The sequence below is a fragment of the Mustelus asterias genome, chromosome 26, assembly GCF_964213995.1.
Source record: "Mustelus asterias chromosome 26, sMusAst1.hap1.1, whole genome shotgun sequence".
Taxonomy (NCBI): domain Eukaryota; kingdom Metazoa; phylum Chordata; class Chondrichthyes; order Carcharhiniformes; family Triakidae; genus Mustelus; species Mustelus asterias.
In genome coordinates, this window is record NC_135826.1 from 18,007,198 (window position 1) to 18,027,918 (window position 20,721).

At 50.9% G+C, this 20,721-nt stretch overlaps 1 protein-coding gene across 2 annotated transcripts in view; it reads left to right on the forward strand.

The window, feature by feature from the left end:
• Window positions 1-707: 707 nt before the first annotated feature.
• Window positions 708-20,721, forward strand: part of LOC144479493 (paralemmin-1-like) — a 306,182-nt gene continuing 286,168 nt past the window's right edge. The window contains exon 1 of one of the 2 annotated variants that reach the window (XM_078198221.1): window positions 708-758. In XM_078198221.1, the coding sequence (XP_078054347.1) occupies window positions 757-758 (2 nt within the window). In that variant the 5' untranslated portion in view covers window positions 708-756. Of the gene's footprint in view, window positions 759-991; window positions 1,196-20,721 lie in introns of those variants that run through there. The other variant, XM_078198220.1, reaches the window with a different exon arrangement.

Here is a 20,721-nt window from a genome sequence, read left to right on the forward strand (position 1 = left end):
GGTTCAAGTCTCACTGCAGAGATATGAGTACAAAGAACAAAGAACAAAGAACAGTACAGCACAGGAAACAGGCCCTTCGGCCCTCCAAGCCTGCGCCGCTCCTTGGTCCAACGAGACCAATCGTTTGTATCCCTCCATTCCCAGGCTGCTCATGTGACTATCCAGGTAAGTCTTAAACGATGTCAGCGTGTCTGCCTCCACCACCCTACTTGGCAGCACATTCCAGGCCCCCACCACCCTCTGTGTAAAAAACGTCCCTCTAATATCTGAGTTGCACTTCGCCCCTCTCACCTTGAGCCCGTGACCCCTCGTGATCGTCACCTCCGACCTGGAAAAAAGCTTCCCACTGTTCACCCTATCTATACCCTTCATAATCTTGTACACCTCTATTAGGTCACCCCTCATCCTCCGTCTTTCCAGTATATACAATCCAGGCTGGATCTTTAGTGCAGTGCTGAGGGCGATACTGATCCCCAGATGGACATTAAACTGAGGCCCTGTCTGGCCTCTCGGAGGGAGTGGAAGACTCCATGGTACAATCTGAAGAGGTGCAGAGGCGTTGTCCCTGATGTCTTGGCTGATATTTATTCCTCAACCAACATCAGTAAAAGCAGATGATCACATTGCTGTTTCTGGGAGTTTGCTGTGTACTGTTTCCCAACAATACGGCAGTGTATGTTTAACAGTGCTTCAAAAGTACTTCACTGGCTGTCAAACGTTTTGGGACACCCTGAGGTTCTGGATGGAACTGTATAAATGTAAGCTATTTTGTTATTGCTAGTTATATTTCTGCTATTTGATCAGGGATTATTTAACTTGAACTAAAATATAAAAACCATCAGCTCCATTGTGGTATATTTTGTGTAAAGTACTCGGTCCCAGTGTGGCTCCTACATTTATTTGCTCTCTGTGTTCCAAGCAGCCTCAGAAAGCAATGCAGGCAGTGCCCATTAGGGGTGCAGTGACACCACTGTGCGTGTGTCTCAGAGCCGAGTAAACACAGGACAAAGGCAATGAGATGTGAAGCTGCTACTCGCTGATATCAGACTGTCAAGGCAAGAGGAGGGGGGGGTGCTTTCTGAGGCAGTCGAGCACCCACGGGCTGTGCACACACACTGACCCCACGGCACCTCCTCCAGAGCAGCATCCCAGACGGAACCAGGAGCAGCGCAGAGCAAATGGCATTGGCAATGGAGTAAGTGAATTAAATCTGATCCTGTGGAATAAGCTATTGATCCAGCAGTCTGCTGTGGGAGGGAGGTGGGTGTATCACCGGACTGCTTGTCTGTGGGCATTTCATGAGGACAGCTGAGTGCTGCACAGCCGTGCATTAGCCTGTGTGGCTGCTGGGAGGCTGCAGGATTGAATGGTTGATCCTCAGCTGAGATTGCAATGTGGTCACACCTATCCCCCTGAAGGGTGATGGGCTGCATTGTATATTTATGTTAAATGTTGAAATGGCTGGGGATATAATAATGCTTCCCATCGAATCTCAATATGGCTGATTCACTCTGAATCCCACCACAGTTTATAGTGGATGTCTATATTTTCTGCTGGTTTCCTTGGCTGTAAGATTCATTCTATTTTATGAATGATAAGAAAGGATTTATGTTATCTCCCGTCCCTGCGTTGATCTGATATTGTGATCTGGGTTTGGGGTGGGGTGGGTCGGGGGGGGAATAGAAAGTTATTTGGAACCTACCCCACGCCTCTCGAGTTTCTAAATTAACCATTTGTTTGAGCTGTTTCAGCATTGTGTCTGATTGAGGTTAAAAGATTTTCAAGAGGAAATGATTTCTGATTGTCTTTGAGGATGAGCTTTATTTCAATATAAACGTGTGGTTTGCTCAGTGCTTTGCATTTTGAGACGACATCCACAAGGCATGCTGGGTATTTCCAGACCCCCCCCCTTTCCCCATCCTCGACCGCCCCCCGGCACTGAGATTGTGCCCCGCCTGCTCTCAGCTCTCCGAGCAACAGCCTGCACACCTTACTGACTCCGTGCCAGCCATGTTCCCTCTGTGCCTGTGAGCAGGGAATGAGCTGGAGGCTGTGTGTGTGACTAGGGTCACCAAAGAATGAAGTGGCGGGTACACACAGGGAATGAGCCAGCACGTTGTCATCCAAACAGGGCGAGCCCCTCTCCCCAATATTTAAAAAATATTCTCCCCACCTTTCCTGGAGGTTTTTCTGAAGTAACGTGACAGACACACCAATCAGATAACAGAGTGATAGGCACCGTGTCAGGTAAGGTGGCATGTTAGCACAGCGGTTAGCGCTGCTGCCTCAAAGCGCCAGGGACCCAGGGTCAATTCCGGCCTTGGGTCAAAGTCTGTGTGGACTTTGCACATTCTCCCCGTGTCTGCATGGGCTTCATCCGGGTGCTCCCGTTTCCAGATGTGCAGGTTAGGATGATTGGCCATGGTAAATTGCATCTCACTGTCTCAAGATGTATAGGTTAGGGGAATTGACGGGGTAAATATGTGGCATTCTGGGGATCGGGACTGGGTAAGATGCCCTGCCAGAGAGTCGGTGCAGACATAATGGGACAAAAAGCCTCCTCCTTCTCCTCTGAAGGGAATCTATGATTTAGTGTAACAGGCACTGTGTCACGTAACAGTGTGACAGGCACTGTATCAGGTAACAGTGTGACAGACACTGTATCAGGTAACAGTGTGACAGACACTGTGCCAGGTAACAGTGTGACAGACACTGTGCCAGGTAACAGTGTGACAGACGCTGTGCCAGGTAACAGTGTGACAGACACTGTGCCAGGTAACAGTGTGACAGGCGCTGTGTCAGGTAACAGTGTGACAGACGCTGTGCCAGGTAACAGTGTGACAGGCACTGTGTCAGGTAACAGTGTGACAGGCACTGTGTCAGGTAACAGTGTGACAGACACTGTGCCAGGTAACAGTGTGACAGACACTGTGTCAGGTAACAGTGTGACAGGCACTGTGTCAGGTAACAGTGTGACAGGCACTGTGTCAGGTAACAGTGTGACAGACACTGTGCCAGGTAACAGTGTGACAGACGCTGTGCCAGGTAACAGTGTGACAGACGCTGTGCCAGGTAACAGTGTGACAGGCACTGTGTCAGGTAACAGTGTGACAGACACTGTGCCAGGTAACAGTGTGACAGACACTGTGTCAGGTAACAGTGTGACAGACGCTGTGCCAGGTAACAGTGTGACAGACACTGTGCCAGGTAACAGTGTGACAGGCACTGTGTCACGTAACAGTGTGACAGACACTGTATCAGGTAACAGTGTGACAGACACTGTGCCAGGTAACAGTGTGACAGACACTGTGCCAGGTAACAGTGTGACAGACGCTGTGCCAGGTAACAGTGTGACAGACACTGTGCCAGGTAACAGTGTGACAGGCGCTGTGTCAGGTAACAGTGTGACAGACGCTGTGCCAGGTAACAGTGTGACAGGCACTGTGTCAGGTAACAGTGTGACAGGCACTGTGTCAGGTAACAGTGTGACAGACACTGTGCCAGGTAACAGTATGACAGACACTGTGTCAGGTAACAGTGTGACAGGCACTGTGTCAGGTAACAGTGTGACAGGCACTGTGTCAGGTAACAGTGTGACAGACACTGTGCCAGGTAACAGTGTGACAGACGCTGTGCCAGGTAACAGTGTGACAGACGCTGTGCCAGGTAACAGTGTGACAGGCACTGTGTCAGGTAACAGTGTGACAGACACTGTGCCAGGTAACAGTGTGACAGACACTGTGTCAGGTAACAGTGTGACAGACGCTGTGCCAGGTAACAGTGTGACAGACACTGTGCCAGGTAACAGTGTGACAGGCGCTGTGTCAGGTAACAGTGTGACAGGCGCTGTGTCAGGTAACAGTGTGACAGACACTGTGCCAGGTAACAGTGTGACAGGCACTGTGTCAGGTAACAGTGTGACAGGCGCTGTGTCAGGTAACAGTGTGACAGGCACTGTGTCAGGTAACAGTGTGACTGACACTGTGCCAGGTAACAGTGTGACAGACACTGTGTCAGGTAACAGTGTGACAGACGCTGTGTCAGGTAACAGTGTGACAGACACTGTGCCAGGTAACAGTGTGACAGGCACTGTGTCAGGTAACAGTGTGACAGGCGCTGTGTCAGGTAACAGTGTGACAGGCACTGTGTCAGGTAACAGTGTGACTGACACTGTGCCAGGTAACAGTGTGACAGACACTGTGTCAGGTAACAGTGTGACAGGCGCTGTGTCAGGTAACAGTGTGACAGGCACTGTATCAGGTAACAGTGTGACTCACACTGTGCCAGGTAACAGTGTGACTGACACTGTGTCAGGTAACAGTGTGACAGGCGCTGTGTCAGGTAACAGTGTGACAGGCGCTGTGTCAGGTAACAGTGTGACAGACGCTGTGTCAGGTAACAGTGTGACAGACACTGTGTCAGGTAACAGTGTGACAGACACTGTGCCAGGTAACAGTGTGACAGGCACTGTGCCAGGAAACACTGTGACAGGTGCTGTGTCAGGTAACAGTGTGACAGGCGCTGTGTCAGGTAACACTGTGGCAGACACTGTGCCAGGAAACACTGTGACAGGTGCTGTGTCAGGTAACAGTGTGGCAGACACTGTGTCAGGTAACAGTGTGACAGACACTGTGTCACGTAACAGTGTGACAGACACTGTGTCAGGTAACAGTGTGACAGACACTGTGCCAGGTAACAGTGTGACAGACACTGTGCCAGGTAACAGTGTGACAGACACTGTGCCAGGTAACAGTGTGACAGACACTGTATCAGGTAACAGTGTGACTCACACTGTGCCAGGTAACAGTGTGACAGGCACTGTGTCAGGTAACACTGTGACAAACACTGTGCCAGGAAACACTGTGACAGGTGCTGTGTCAGGTAACACTGTGGCAGACACTGTGTCAGGTAACAGTGTGACAGGCACTGTGTCAGGTAACAGTGTGACAGACACTGTGCCAGGTAACAGTGTGACAGACACTGTGCCAGGTAACAGTGTGACAGACACTGTGTCAGGTAACAGTGTGACAGGCGCTGTGTCAGGTAACAGTGTGACAGACACTGTGTCAGGTAACAGTGTGACAGACACTGTGTTAGGTAACAGTGTGACAGACACTGTGCCAGGTAACAGTGTGACAGGTGCTGTGTCAGGTAACAGTGTGACAGACACTGTGTCAGGTAACAGTGTGACAGACACTGTGTTAGGTAACAGTGTGACAGACGCTGTGCCAGGTAACAGTGTGACAGACACTGTGTCAGGTAACAGTGTGACAGACACTGTGCCAGGTAACAGTGTGACAGGTGCTGTGTCAGGTAACAGTGTGACAGACACTGTGCCAGGTAACAGTGTGACAGACACTGTGCCAGGTAACAGTGTGACAGGCACTGTGTCAGGTAACAGTGTGACAGGCACTGTGTCAGGTAACAGTGTGACAGACGCTGTGCCAGGTAACAGTGTGACAGGTGCTGTGTCAGGTAACAGTGTGACAGACACTGTGTCAGGTAACAGTGTGACAGGCACTGTGTCAGGTAACAGTGTGACAGGTGCTGTGTCAGGTAACAGTGTGACAGACACTGTGTCAGGTAACAGTGTGACAGACACTGTGTCAGGTAACAGTGTGACAGACGCTGTGCCAGGTAACAGTGTGACAGGTGCTGTGTCAGGTAACAGTGTGACAGACACTGTGCCAGGTAACAGTGTGACAGGCACTGTGTCAGGTAACAGTGTGACAGACACTGTGCCAGGTAACAGTGTGACAGACACTGTGCCAGGTAACAGTGTGACAGGCACTGTGTCAGGTAACAGTGTGACAGGCGCTGTGTCAGGTAACAGTGTGACAGGCACTGTGTCAGGTAACAGTGTGACAGACGCTGTGCCAGGTAACAGTGTGACAGACACTGTGCCAGGTAACAGTGTGACAGACGCTGTGCCAGGTAACAGTGTGACAGACGCTGTGCCAGGTAACAGTGTGACAGGCACTGTGTCAGGTAACAGTGTGACAGACGCTGTGCCAGGTAACAGTGTGACAGACACTGTGCCAGGTAACAGTGTGACAGACACTGTGCCAGGTAACAGTGTGACAGACGCTGTGCCAGGTAACAGTGTGACAGACACTGTGCCAGGTAACAGTGTGACAGACGCTGTGCCAGGTAACAGTGTGACAGACACTGTGTCAGGTAACAGTGTGACAGGCACTGTGTCAGGTAACAGTGTGACAGACACTGTGCCAGGTAACAGTGTGACAGACACTGTGCCAGGTAACAGTGTGACAGGCACTGTGTCAGGTAACAGTGTGACAGGCGCTGTGTCAGGTAACAGTGTGACAGGCACTGTGTCAGGTAACAGTGTGACAGACGCTGTGCCAGGTAACAGTGTGACAGACACTGTGCCAGGTAACAGTGTGACAGACGCTGTGCCAGGTAACAGTGTGACAGACGCTGTGCCAGGTAACAGTGTGACAGGCACTGTGTCAGGTAACAGTGTGACAGATGCTGTGCCAGGTAACAGTGTGACAGACACTGTGCCAGGTAACAGTGTGACAGACACTGTGCCAGGTAACAGTGTGACAGACGCTGTGCCAGGTAACAGTGTGACAGACACTGTGCCAGGTAACAGTGTGACAGACGCTGTGCCAGGTAACAGTGTGACAGACACTGTGCCAGGTAACAGTGTGACAGACGCTGTGCCAGGTAACAGTGTGACAGACACTGTGCCAGGTAACAGTGTGACAGACGCTGTGCCAGGTAACACTGTGGCAGACACTGTGTCAGGTAACAGTGTGACAGGCACTGTGTCACGTAACAGTGTGACAGACACTGTGTCAGGTAACAGTGTGACAGACACTGTGCCAGGTAACAGTGTGACAGACACTGTGCCAGGTAACAGTGTGACAGACACTGTGTCAGGTAACAGTGTGACAGGCGCTGTGTCAGGTAACAGTGTGACAGGCGCTGTGCCAGGTAACAGTGTGACAGACACTGTGTCAGGTAACAGTGTGACAGACACTGTGTCAGGTAACAGTGTGACAGACGCTGTGCCAGGTAACAGTGTGACAGACACTGTGCCAGGTAACAGTGTGACAGACACTGTGCCAGGTAACAGTGTGACAGGCGCTGTGTCAGGTAACAGTGTGACAGGCACTGTGTCAGGTAACAGTGTGACAGACGCTGTGCCAGGTAACAGTGTGACAGACACTGTGCCAGGTAACAGTGTGACAGGCACTGTGTCAGGTAACAGTGTGACAGACGCTGTGCCAGGTAACAGTGTGACAGACACTGTGCCAGGTAACAGTGTGACAGGCACTGTGTCAGGTAACAGTGTGACAGGCACTGTGTCAGGTAACAGTGTGACAGGCACTGTGTCAGGTAACAGTGTGACAGACACTGTGCCAGGTAACAGTGTGACAGGCACTGTGTCAGGTAACAGTGTGACAGGCACTGTGTCAGGTAACAGTGTGACAGACACTGTGCCAGGTAACAGTGTGACAGGTGCTGTGTCAGGTAACAGTGTGACTGACACTGTGCCAGGTAACAGTGTGACTGACACTGTGCCAGGTAACAGTGTGACAGGCGCTGTGTCAGGTAACAGTGTGACAGACACTGTGTCAGGTAACAGTGTGACAGGCACTGTGTCAGGTAACAGTGTGACAGACACTGTGTCAGGTAACAGTGTGACAGGCGCTGTGTCAGGTAACAGTGTGACAGGCACTGTGTCAGGTAACAGTGTGACAGGTGCTGTGTCAGGTAACAGTGTGACTGACACTGTGCCAGGTAACAGTGTGACTGACACTGTGCCAGGTAACAGTGTGACAGGCGCTGTGTCAGGTAACAGTGTGACAGACACTGTGTCAGGTAACAGTGTGACAGGCACTGTGTCAGGTAACAGTGTGACAGACACTGTGTCAGGTAACAGTGTGACAGGCGCTGTGTCAGGTAACAGTGTGACAGGCACTGTGTCAGGTAACAGTGTGACAGGCGCTGTGCCAGGTAACAGTGTGACAGACACTGTGCCAGGTAACAGTGTGACAGACACTGTGCCAGGTAACAGTGTGACAGACACTGTGCCAGGTAACAGTGTGACAGACACTGTGCCAGGTAACAGTGTGACAGGTGCTGTGTCAGGTAACAGTGTGACAGGCGCTGTGTCAGGTAACAGTGTGACAGACACTGTGTCAGGTAACAGTGTGACAGACACTGTGCCAGGTAACAGTGTGACAGACACTGTGTCACGTAACAGTGTGACAGACACTGTGTCAGGTAACAGTGTGACAGGCACTGTGTCAGGTAACAGTGTGACAGACACTGTGTCAGGTAACAGTGTGACAGGCGCTGTGTCAGGTAACAGTGTGACAGGCACTGTGTCAGGTAACAGTGTGACAGGCGCTGTGCCAGGTAACAGTGTGACAGACACTTTGCCAGGTAACAGTGTGACAGACACTGTGCCAGGTAACAGTGTGACAGACACTGTGCCAGGTAACAGTGTGACAGACACTGTGCCAGGTAACAGTGTGACAGGTGCTGTGTCAGGTAACAGTGTGACAGGCGCTGTGTCAGGTAACACTGTGACAGACACTGTGTCAGGTAACAGTGTGACAGACACTGTGTCAGGTAACAGTGTGACAGACACTGTGTCACGTAACAGTGTGACAGACACTGTGCCAGGTAACAGTGTGACAGGCGCTGTGTCAGGTAACAGTGTGACAGGCACTGTGTCAGGTAACAGTGTGACAGACGCTGTGCCAGGTAACAGTGTGACAGACACTGTGCCAGGTAACAGTGTGACAGGCACTGTGTCAGGTAACAGTGTGACAGACGCTGTGCCAGGTAACAGTGTGACAGACACTGTGCCAGGTAACAGTGTGACAGGCACTGTGTCAGGTAACAGTGTGACAGGCACTGTGTCAGGTAACAGTGTGACAGGCACTGTGTCAGGTAACAGTGTGACAGACACTGTGCCAGGTAACAGTGTGACAGGCACTGTGTCAGGTAACAGTGTGACAGGCACTGTGTCAGGTAACAGTGTGACAGACACTGTGCCAGGTAACAGTGTGACAGACACTGTGCCAGGTAACAGTGTGACAGGTGCTGTGTCAGGTAACAGTGTGACAGGCGCTGTGTCAGGTAACAGTGTGACAGGCACTGTGTCAGGTAACACTGTGACAGACACTGTGTCAGGTAACAGTGTGACAGGCACTGTGTCACGTAACAGTGTGACAGACACTGTATCAGGTAACAGTGTGACAGACACTGTGCCAGGTAACAGTGTGACAGACACTGTGCCAGGTAACAGTGTGACAGACACTGTGTCAGGTAACAGTGTGACAGGCGCTGTGTCAGGTAACAGTGTGACAGGCACTGTGTCAGGTAACAGTGTGACAGACGCTGTGCCAGGTAACAGTGTGACAGACACTGTGCCAGGTAACAGTGTGACAGGCACTGTGTCAGGTAACAGTGTGACAGGCGCTGTGTCAGGTAACAGTGTGACAGACACTGTGCCAGGTAACAGTGTGACAGGCACTGTGTCAGGTAACAGTGTGACAGGCGCTGTGTCAGGTAACAGTGTGACAGACACTGTGTCAGGTAACAGTGTGACAGACACTGTGTCAGGTAACAGTGTGACAGGCACTGTGTCAGGTAACAGTGTGACTGACACTGTGCCAGGTAACAGTGTGACAGACACTGTGTCAGGTAACAGTGTGACAGGCACTGTGTTAGGTAACAGTGTGACAGACACTGTGTCAGGTAACAGTGTGACAGGCACTGTGCCAGGTAACAGTGTGACAGACACTGTGTCAGATAACAGTGTGACAGACACTGTGTCAGGTAACACTGTGACAGACACTGTGTCAGGTAACAGTGTGACAGACATTGTGTCAGGTAACAGTGTGACAAACACTGTGCCAGGTAACAGTGTGACAGACGCTGTGTCAGGTAACACTGTGACAGACACTGTGTCAGGTAACACTGTGACAGACGCTGTGTCAGGTAACACTGTGACAGACGCTGTGTCAGGTAACACTGTGACAGACACTGTGTCGGGTAACAGTGTGACAGACACTGTGTCAGGTAACAGTGTGACAGACACTGTGCCAGGTAACAGTGTGACAGGTGCTGTGTCAGGTAACAGTGTGACAGACACTGTGCCAGGTAACAGTGTGACAGACACTGTGCCAGGTAACAGTGTGACAGGCACTGTGTCAGGTAACAGTGTGACAGGCACTGTGTCAGGTAACAGTGTGACAGACGCTGTGCCAGGTAACAGTGTGACAGGTGCTGTGTCAGGTAACAGTGTGACAGACACTGTGTCAGGTAACAGTGTGACAGGCACTGTGTCAGGTAACAGTGTGACAGGTGCTGTGTCAGGTAACAGTGTGACAGACACTGTGTCAGGTAACAGTGTGACAGACACTGTGTCAGGTAACAGTGTGACAGACGCTGTGCCAGGTAACAGTGTGACAGGTGCTGTGTCAGGTAACAGTGTGACAGACACTGTGCCAGGTAACAGTGTGACAGGCACTGTGTCAGGTAACAGTGTGACAGACACTGTGCCAGGTAACAGTGTGACAGACACTGTGCCAGGTAACAGTGTGACAGGCACTGTGTCAGGTAACAGTGTGACAGGCGCTGTGTCAGGTAACAGTGTGACAGGCACTCTGTCAGGTAACAGTGTGACAGACGCTGTGCCAGGTAACAGTGTGACAGACACTGTGCCAGGTAACAGTGTGACAGACGCTGTGCCAGGTAACAGTGTGACAGACGCTGTGCCAGGTAACAGTGTGACAGGCACTGTGTCAGGTAACAGTGTGACAGACGCTGTGCCAGGTAACAGTGTGACAGACACTGTGCCAGGTACAAGTGTGACAGACACTGTGCCAGGTAACAGTGTGACAGACGCTGTGCCAGGTAACAGTGTGACAGACACTGTGCCAGGTAACAGTGTGACAGACGCTGTGCCAGGTAACAGTGTGACAGACACTGTGTCAGGTAACAGTGTGACAGGTGCTGTGTCAGGTAACACTGTGGCAGACACTGTGTCAGGTAACAGTGTGACAGGCACTGTGTCACGTAACAGTGTGACAGACACTGTATCAGGTAACAGTGTGACAGACACTGTGCCAGGTAACAGTGTGACAGACACTGTGCCAGGTAACAGTGTGACAGACACTGTGTCAGGTAACAGTGTGACAGGCGCTGTGTCAGGTAACAGTGTGACAGGCGCTGTGCCAGGTAACAGTGTGACAGACACTGTGTCAGGTAACAGTGTGACAGACACTGTGTCAGGTAACAGTGTGACAGACGCTGTGCCAGGTAACAGTGTGACAGACACTGTGCCAGGTAACAGTGTGACAGACACTGTGCCAGGTAACAGTGTGACAGGCGCTGTGTCAGGTAACAGTGTGACAGGCACTGTGCCAGGTAACAGTGTGACAGGTGCTGTGTCAGGTAACAGTGTGACAGACACTGTGCCAGGTAACAGTGTGACAGACACTGTGCCAGGTAACAGTGTGACAGGCACTGTGTCAGGTAACAGTGTGACAGGCACTGTGTCAGGTAACAGTGTGACAGACGCTGTGCCAGGTAACAGTGTGACAGGTGCTGTGTCAGGTAACAGTGTGACAGACACTGTGTCAGGTAACAGTGTGACAGGCACTGTGTCAGGTAACAGTGTGACAGGTGCTGTGTCAGGTAACAGTGTGACAGACACTGTGTCAGGTAACAGTGTGACAGACACTGTGTCAGGTAACAGTGTGACAGACGCTGTGCCAGGTAACAGTGTGACAGGTGCTGTGTCAGGTAACAGTGTGACAGACACTGTGCCAGGTAACAGTGTGACAGGCACTGTGTCAGGTAACAGTGTGACAGACACTGTGCCAGGTAACAGTGTGACAGACACTGTGCCAGGTAACAGTGTGACAGGCACTGTGTCAGGTAACAGTGTGACAGGCGCTGTGTCAGGTAACAGTGTGACAGGCACTCTGTCAGGTAACAGTGTGACAGACGCTGTGCCAGGTAACAGTGTGACAGACACTGTGCCAGGTAACAGTGTGACAGACGCTGTGCCAGGTAACAGTGTGACAGACGCTGTGCCAGGTAACAGTGTGACAGGCACTGTGTCAGGTAACAGTGTGACAGACGCTGTGCCAGGTAACAGTGTGACAGACACTGTGCCAGGTACAAGTGTGACAGACACTGTGCCAGGTAACAGTGTGACAGACGCTGTGCCAGGTAACAGTGTGACAGACACTGTGCCAGGTAACAGTGTGACAGACGCTGTGCCAGGTAACAGTGTGACAGACACTGTGTCAGGTAACAGTGTGACAGGTGCTGTGTCAGGTAACACTGTGGCAGACACTGTGTCAGGTAACAGTGTGACAGGCACTGTGTCACGTAACAGTGTGACAGACACTGTATCAGGTAACAGTGTGACAGACACTGTGCCAGGTAACAGTGTGACAGACACTGTGCCAGGTAACAGTGTGACAGACACTGTGTCAGGTAACAGTGTGACAGGCGCTGTGTCAGGTAACAGTGTGACAGGCGCTGTGCCAGGTAACAGTGTGACAGACACTGTGTCAGGTAACAGTGTGACAGACACTGTGTCAGGTAACAGTGTGACAGACGCTGTGCCAGGTAACAGTGTGACAGACACTGTGCCAGGTAACAGTGTGACAGACACTGTGCCAGGTAACAGTGTGACAGGCGCTGTGTCAGGTAACAGTGTGACAGGCACTGTGTCAGGTAACAGTGTGACAGACGCTGTGCCAGGTAACAGTGTGACAGACACTGTGCCAGGTAACAGTGTGACAGGCACTGTGTCAGGTAACAGTGTGACAGACGCTGTGCCAGGTAACAGTGTGACAGACACTGTGCCAGGTAACAGTGTGACAGGCACTGTGTCAGGTAACAGTGTGACAGGCACTGTGTCAGGTAACAGTGTGACAGGCACTGTGTCAGGTAACAGTGTGACAGACACTGTGCCAGGTAACAGTGTGACAGGCACTGTGTCAGGTAACAGTGTGACAGGCACTGTGTCAGGTAACAGTGTGACAGACACTGTGCCAGGTAACAGTGTGACAGGTGCTGTGTCAGGTAACAGTGTGACTGACACTGTGCCAGGTAACAGTGTGACTGACACTGTGCCAGGTAACAGTGTGACAGGCGCTGTGTCAGGTAACAGTGTGACAGACACTGTGTCAGGTAACAGTGTGACAGGCACTGTGTCAGGTAACAGTGTGACAGACACTGTGTCAGGTAACAGTGTGACAGGCGCTGTGTCAGGTAACAGTGTGACAGGCACTGTGTCAGGTAACAGTGTGACAGGTGCTGTGTCAGGTAACAGTGTGACTGACACTGTGCCAGGTAACAGTGTGACTGACACTGTGCCAGGTAACAGTGTGACAGGCGCTGTGTCAGGTAACAGTGTGACAGACACTGTGTCAGGTAACAGTGTGACAGGCACTGTGTCAGGTAACAGTGTGACAGACACTGTGTCAGGTAACAGTGTGACAGGCGCTGTGTCAGGTAACAGTGTGACAGGCACTGTGTCAGGTAACAGTGTGACAGGCGCTGTGCCAGGTAACAGTGTGACAGACACTGTGCCAGGTAACAGTGTGACAGACACTGTGCCAGGTAACAGTGTGACAGACACTGTGCCAGGTAACAGTGTGACAGACACTGTGCCAGGTAACAGTGTGACAGGTGCTGTGTCAGGTAACAGTGTGACAGGCGCTGTGTCAGGTAACAGTGTGACAGACACTGTGTCAGGTAACAGTGTGACAGACACTGTGCCAGGTAACAGTGTGACAGACACTGTGTCACGTAACAGTGTGACAGACACTGTGTCAGGTAACAGTGTGACAGGCACTGTGTCAGGTAACAGTGTGACAGACACTGTGTCAGGTAACAGTGTGACAGGCGCTGTGTCAGGTAACAGTGTGACAGGCACTGTGTCAGGTAACAGTGTGACAGGCGCTGTGCCAGGTAACAGTGTGACAGACACTGTGCCAGGTAACAGTGTGACAGACACTGTGCCAGGTAACAGTGTGACAGACACTGTGCCAGGTAACAGTGTGACAGACACTGTGCCAGGTAACAGTGTGACAGGTGCTGTGTCAGGTAACAGTGTGACAGGCGCTGTGTCAGGTAACACTGTGACAGACACTGTGTCAGGTAACAGTGTGACAGACACTGTGTCAGGTAACAGTGTGACAGACACTGTGTCACGTAACAGTGTGACAGACACTGTGCCAGGTAACAGTGTGACAGGCGCTGTGTCAGGTAACAGTGTGACAGGCACTGTGTCAGGTAACAGTGTGACAGACGCTGTGCCAGGTAACAGTGTGACAGACACTGTGCCAGGTAACAGTGTGACAGGCACTGTGTCAGGTAACAGTGTGACAGACGCTGTGCCAGGTAACAGTGTGACAGACACTGTGCCAGGTAACAGTGTGACAGGCACTGTGTCAGGTAACAGTGTGACAGGCACTGTGTCAGGTAACAGTGTGACAGGCACTGTGTCAGGTAACAGTGTGACAGACACTGTGCCAGGTAACAGTGTGACAGGCACTGTGTCAGGTAACAGTGTGACAGGCACTGTGTCAGGTAACAGTGTGACAGACACTGTGCCAGGTAACAGTGTGACAGACACTGTGCCAGGTAACAGTGTGACAGGTGCTGTGTCAGGTAACAGTGTGACAGGCGCTGTGTCAGGTAACAGTGTGACAGGCACTGTGTCAGGTAACACTGTGACAGACACTGTGTCAGGTAACAGTGTGACAGGCACTGTGCCAGGTAACAGTGTGACAGGCACTGTGTCAGGTAACAGTGTGACAGGCGCTGTGTCAGGTAACAGTGTGACAGACACTGTGTCAGGTAACAGTGTGACAGACACTGTGTCAGGTAACAGTGTGACAGGCACTGTGTCAGGTAACAGTGTGACTGACACTGTGCCAGGTAACAGTGTGACAGACACTGTGTCAGGTAACAGTGTGACAGGCACTGTGTTAGGTAACAGTGTGACAGACACTGTGTCAGGTAACAGTGTGACAGGCACTGTGCCAGGTAACAGTGTGACAGACACTGTGTCAGATAACAGTGTGACAGACACTGTGTCAGGTAACACTGTGACAGACACTGTGTCAGGTAACAGTGTGACAGACATTGTGTCAGGTAACAGTGTGACAAACACTGTGCCAGGTAACAGTGTGACAGACGCTGTGTCAGGTAACACTGTGACAGACACTGTGTCAGGTAACACTGTGACAGACGCTGTGTCAGGTAACACTGTGACAGACACTGTGTCGGGTAACAGTGTGACAGACACTGTGTCAGGTAACAGTGTGACAGGCACTGTGTTAGGTAACAGTGTGACAGACACTGTGTCAGGTAACAGTGTGACAGGCACTGTGTCAGGTAACAGTGTGACAGACACTGTGTCAGGTAACAGTGTGACAGACACTGTGTCAGGTCACAGTGTGACAGACACTGTGTCAGGTAATAGTGTGACAGGCACTGTGTTAGGTAACAGTGTAACAGGCGCTGTGTCAGGTAACAGTGTGACAGACACTGTGTCAGGTAACTGTGTGACAGGCACTGTGCCAGGTAACAGTGTGACAGGCACTGTGTCAGGTAACAGTGTGACAGGCGCTTTGTCAGGTAACAGTGTGACAGACACTGTGTCAGGTAACAGTGTGACAGGCACTGTGTCAGGTAACAGTGTGACCGGCACTGTGTCAGGTAACAGTGTGACAGGCGCTGTGTCAGATAACAGTGTGACAGACACTGTGTCAGGTAACAGTGTGACAGGCACTGTGTCAGGTAACAGTGTGACAGGCACTGTGTTAGGTAGCAGTGTGACAGACACTGTGTCAGGTAACAGTGTGACAGGCACTGTGTTAGGTAGCAGTGTGACAGACACTGTGTCAGGTAACAGTGTGACAGGCACTGTGTCAGGTAACACTGTGACAGGCACTGTGTCAGGTAACAGTGTGACAGCCACTGTGTTAGGTAACAGTGTGACAGGCACTGTGTTAGGTAACAGTGTGACAGACACTGTGTCAGGTAACAGTGTGACAGACACTGTGTCAGGTAACAGTGTGACAGACACTGTGTCAGGTAACAGTGTAACAGGCACTGTGTCGGGTAGCAGTGTGACAGGCACTGTGTCATGTAACAGTGTGACAGGCACTGTGTTAGGTAACAGTGTGACAGACACTGTGTCAGGTAACAGTGTGACAGACACTGTGTCAGGTAGCAGTGTGACAGACACTGTGTCAGGTAACAGTGTAACAGGCACTGTGTTAGGTGACAGTGTGACAGACACTGTGTCAGGTAACAGTGTGACAGACACTGTGTCAGGTAACAGTGTGACAGACACTGTGTCAGGTAGCAGTGTGACAGACACTGTGTCAGGTAACAGTGTAACAGGCACTGTGTCAGGTAGCAGTGTGACAGACACTGTGTCAGGTAACAGTGTGACCGGCACTGTGTCAGGTAACAGTGTGACAGGCGCTGTGTCAGGTAACAGTGTGACAGACACTGTGTCAGGTAACAGTGTGACAGGCACTGTGTCAGGTAACAGTGTGACAGGCACTGTGTTAGGTAGCAGTGTGACAGACACTGTGTCAGGTAACAGTGTGACAGGCACTGTGTTAGGTAGCAGTGTGACAGACACTGTGTCAGGTAACAGTGTGACAGGCACTGTGTCAGGTAACACTGTGACAGGCACTGTGTCAGGTAACAGTGTGACAGCCACTGTGTTAGGTAACAGTGTGACAGGCACTGTGTTAGGTAACAGTGTGACAGACACTGTGTCAGGTAACAGTGTGACAGACACTGTGTCAGGTAACAGTGTGACAGACACTGTGTCAGGTAACAGTGTAACAGGCACTGTGTCGGGTAGCAGTGTGACAGGCACTGTGTCATGTAACAGTGTGACAGGCACTGTGTTAGGTAACAGTGTGACAGTCACTGTGTCAGGTAACAGTGTGACAGACACTGTGTCAGGTAGCAGTGTGACAGACACTGTGTCAGGTAACAGTGTAACAGGCACTGTGTTAGGTGACAGTGTGACAGACACTGTGTCAGGTAACAGTGTGACAGACACTGTGTCAGGTAACAGTGTGACAGACACTGTGTCAGGTAGCAGTGTGACAGACACTGTGTCAGGTAACAGTGTAACAGGCACTGTGTCAGGTAGCAGTGTGACAGACACTGTGTCAGGTAACAGTGTAACAGGCACTGTGTCAGGTAACAGTGTGACAGGCACTGTGTCAGGTAACAGTGTGACAGGCACTGTGTCAGGTAACAGTGTGACAGGCACTGTTTCAGGCAGCAGTGTGACAGGCACTTGTCTCCTTCTCTGCAAGTTCACCCAACTCCTCAGTTTTCACATGTGGAATTTGACATTGAGCGACAACAACCTGTTTGACTTGAGGAGGTGTTACACCCACATTCAGCCTGTCTGTATCTGGTGTCCACAGATCCACATAATCACTAACATACACTCTCAAACACACACACACACTCAAACACAAATATATGTCACATTGACTCACACACTCACATCTGTCTGCTCAGACACACACAAACATATACAGATCAACCTCAAACACACACACATTCACACTAATCCACACTCACTCACTCACTCACTCATTCGCACACTCAAGGGCTCACACACACTCACATATGTACAAGTGCACATATACTGGTACACACATACGTGGGGCAGCATGGTGGCACAGTGGTTAGCACTGCTGCCTCACAGCTCCAGGGACCTGAGTTCGATTCCCGGCTTGGGTCACTGTCTGTGCGGATTTTGCACGTTCTCCCCGTGTCTGCATGGGTTTTCTCTGGGTGCTCTGGTTTCCTCCCACATTCCAAAGATGACCAGGGTAGGTTTAGCCGCAATGCTAGTGTCCGGGATGTGTAGGTTAGAGGGATGAGCAGGGTAAATGTGGGGGGTTGTTGTCGGTGCAGACTCGATGGGCTGAATGGCCTCCTTCTGCACTATAGGCTTTCTATGATTTCAACATCCATGCACAAACAGACACAGCATGCACACATACGCACACGCATGTGCATGTACACACATATTTTAACAGAGGTCAATGGATAGCAAGAAGCAGTGTGATTTCCCGCTCCCGAGTGCTGGGGTCCTGAGGCCAGTCTCCACTCCGTGTCCCCAGTTACATTGGAATTGCGTGGCTCGGGAATGAATGTGAAGTGATTTGCAAGACACTCCAGATCCTGGGCAGGTTCTGCAGTTGGATAATGTACTCCAAGTGAAGATCACAGAATCAAAGGATCCCTCCAGTGCAGAAAGAGGCCTTTCGACCCATCAATCTACACTGACAAAAATCCCACCCAGACCCTATCCCCGTAATCCCAAATATTTACCCTGCTAATCCTCCTGACACTAAGGGGCAATTTAGCATGGCCAATCCATGCACATCTTTGGAGTGTGGGAGAAAACCAGAGCACCTGGAGGAAACCCACGCAGACACGGAGAGAACGTGTAGACTCCGCATAGACAGTGACCCGAAGCCGGAATTGAACCTGGGTTCCTGGTGCTGTGAGGCAGCAGTGCTAACCACTGTTCCGCCGTGTCGGCCACAACGTGACAGATGTTGGCGTTCTGCCTGTACAGATCGAAATGATATTTTTAACCTATCTTTTTCATGTAATACAAAGCTTATCATCATAATATCCAGGTTTGATCATGTGATTCCTGTTATTTTACGACCTGTGACACTGTGATTAGATGATGACAGTTGGAAAATTAGATTTCTGTGTCTGAAGTGCAAAGATGTTCAGAGGAGAAGATTGTGGAAGACATTGAGGGGATCACCAAGGAGGCTGAGTGATCCTACTATTTATAAACGGGAAACGCATCAAAACTGTCAAATGTTCACAGTATCGTTTTTCACTGTTTTTAGCCAGATGCTTTGTTCTTTTTTCCACTCGGCCCCTGGGCTGGAGTTTGTCTTTAGAATATCACCATTTAATAGTGTTGAACTAAGGGCGGCACGGTGACACAGTGGTTAGCACTGCTGCCTCACAGCTCCAGGAACCTGAGTTCGATTCTGGCCTCGGGTCACAGTCTGTGTGGAGTTTGCACGTTCTCCCCGTGTCTGCGTGGGTTTCCTCCGGGTGCTCCGGTTTCCTCCCACACTCCAAAGATGTGCATGGATTGGCCATGCTAAATTGCCCCTTAGTGTCAGGAGGATTAGCAGGGTAAATATGTGGGATTCCGGGGATAAGGTCTGGGTGGGATCATGGTCGGTGCAGACTCGATGGGCAGAATGGCCTCGTTCTGCACTGTAGGATTTTATGATGCTATGAATTCAGGCAGCACAGAGGAGGCCACAGTGTCCATTGTAATTATGGTGGAAATTTGGTGTCTGCAGTTTGCCTGTCAAATTCAAAGCGGATCAGGGGGCCTTAAGTTACAGGTATCTCCTCACAGGTGACTTCTCCACTGATTGGTTAAAGCAAAAGTGAAGGCCAACCAGCCATCAATTATCTTCCTGAGCTCAGTGCGGTGAACTAAACCACCGGCGCAGGAGAGTGAACATTTCAGATTTCAGGTTCCTAAAGACAGTCTCAATTTCCCTAGGCCAAGGTTAGACATTCTGAGGGGGGGGGTGGAATTATCCCGTCCCACTCGTCATGGGAATTGTAGCAGGCGGGCGGGCGGGGGGTGGGGGGAGGTGGGCGGAACCACATAAATGTCCATTGAATTCGGGCGGGATTCTCCGGTTTTGGGGCGAGACCGGCCAGAGAATTCCAGCTTCCAGCGAAGTGCAGAATGAGGGGCTTGTGCTGGCTGCTCTGAACCCTCAGGGCATTGTCCTATCGCTGGAAACTTCTTGGAGAAGGGTATTGATGGTGAGCAGCCCACCAGGATATCCGATAAATGCGTCCCTCCACTCCCTCACCTTTCACCGCTCACCCACCACCTGCTTGGCCAAGGGGCAAAGTGGCAATACCCAGGGAGAACCTCGTGTTGTGTAGTGGGGAGATGGGGTGGGGTGCAGTCAGGGGGGGCGCTAGTTCACTCTGCAGTGCACAGATTATGGGAGATTCACTTTGAAAGTCCCGCTGGAAAAAGCAGTGAGATTTACTCCAGTTTTTACCCGAATTCAGCATCAGCATCTCTGACAGCACTGCAGTGGGAGTGTCAGACTGGATTTCATGCTTAGCCTGTGTGGAGTGTGGCAGAAAGTCACAGCCTCTGACTCCGAGGTGAGACTGACACTTTGAAACGAAATAGGGTGACCAAATAAAGAAGAACAACAATCCTGAATTTCCACATTAATACTCCCCTGCTGTGACTTTGGTGGGACTGCTCCCCCCACCCTCTCCCCGAGAATGTGCTCGAATTTAAGTGGGAGTTGGGCAGAATTCACAGGGAAGTTCCAAGCCAACGTTGCTTCTCTCCACCCCAAGTTCAACCTTTATTATTTTTGCACTTGTAAATGAAGAGAAACGCACGTGTCCCTGATTCGATCGTTCCATCATCATTCAGGGGAGGGTGTCCCAATGGAAACATGGTAACTCTTTCATACCCAGTAACATCACAGTGAACCTGACTGCTGATTCTTGTCAACAACACTGGATCACATGTTACTCAAACATCACGTTCCTTCAGCTCACTCAGAGATTGAGGTGTCCGTCTGTCAGGGATATCCTCGAATCTCAGATTCTCACCAGTGTTTC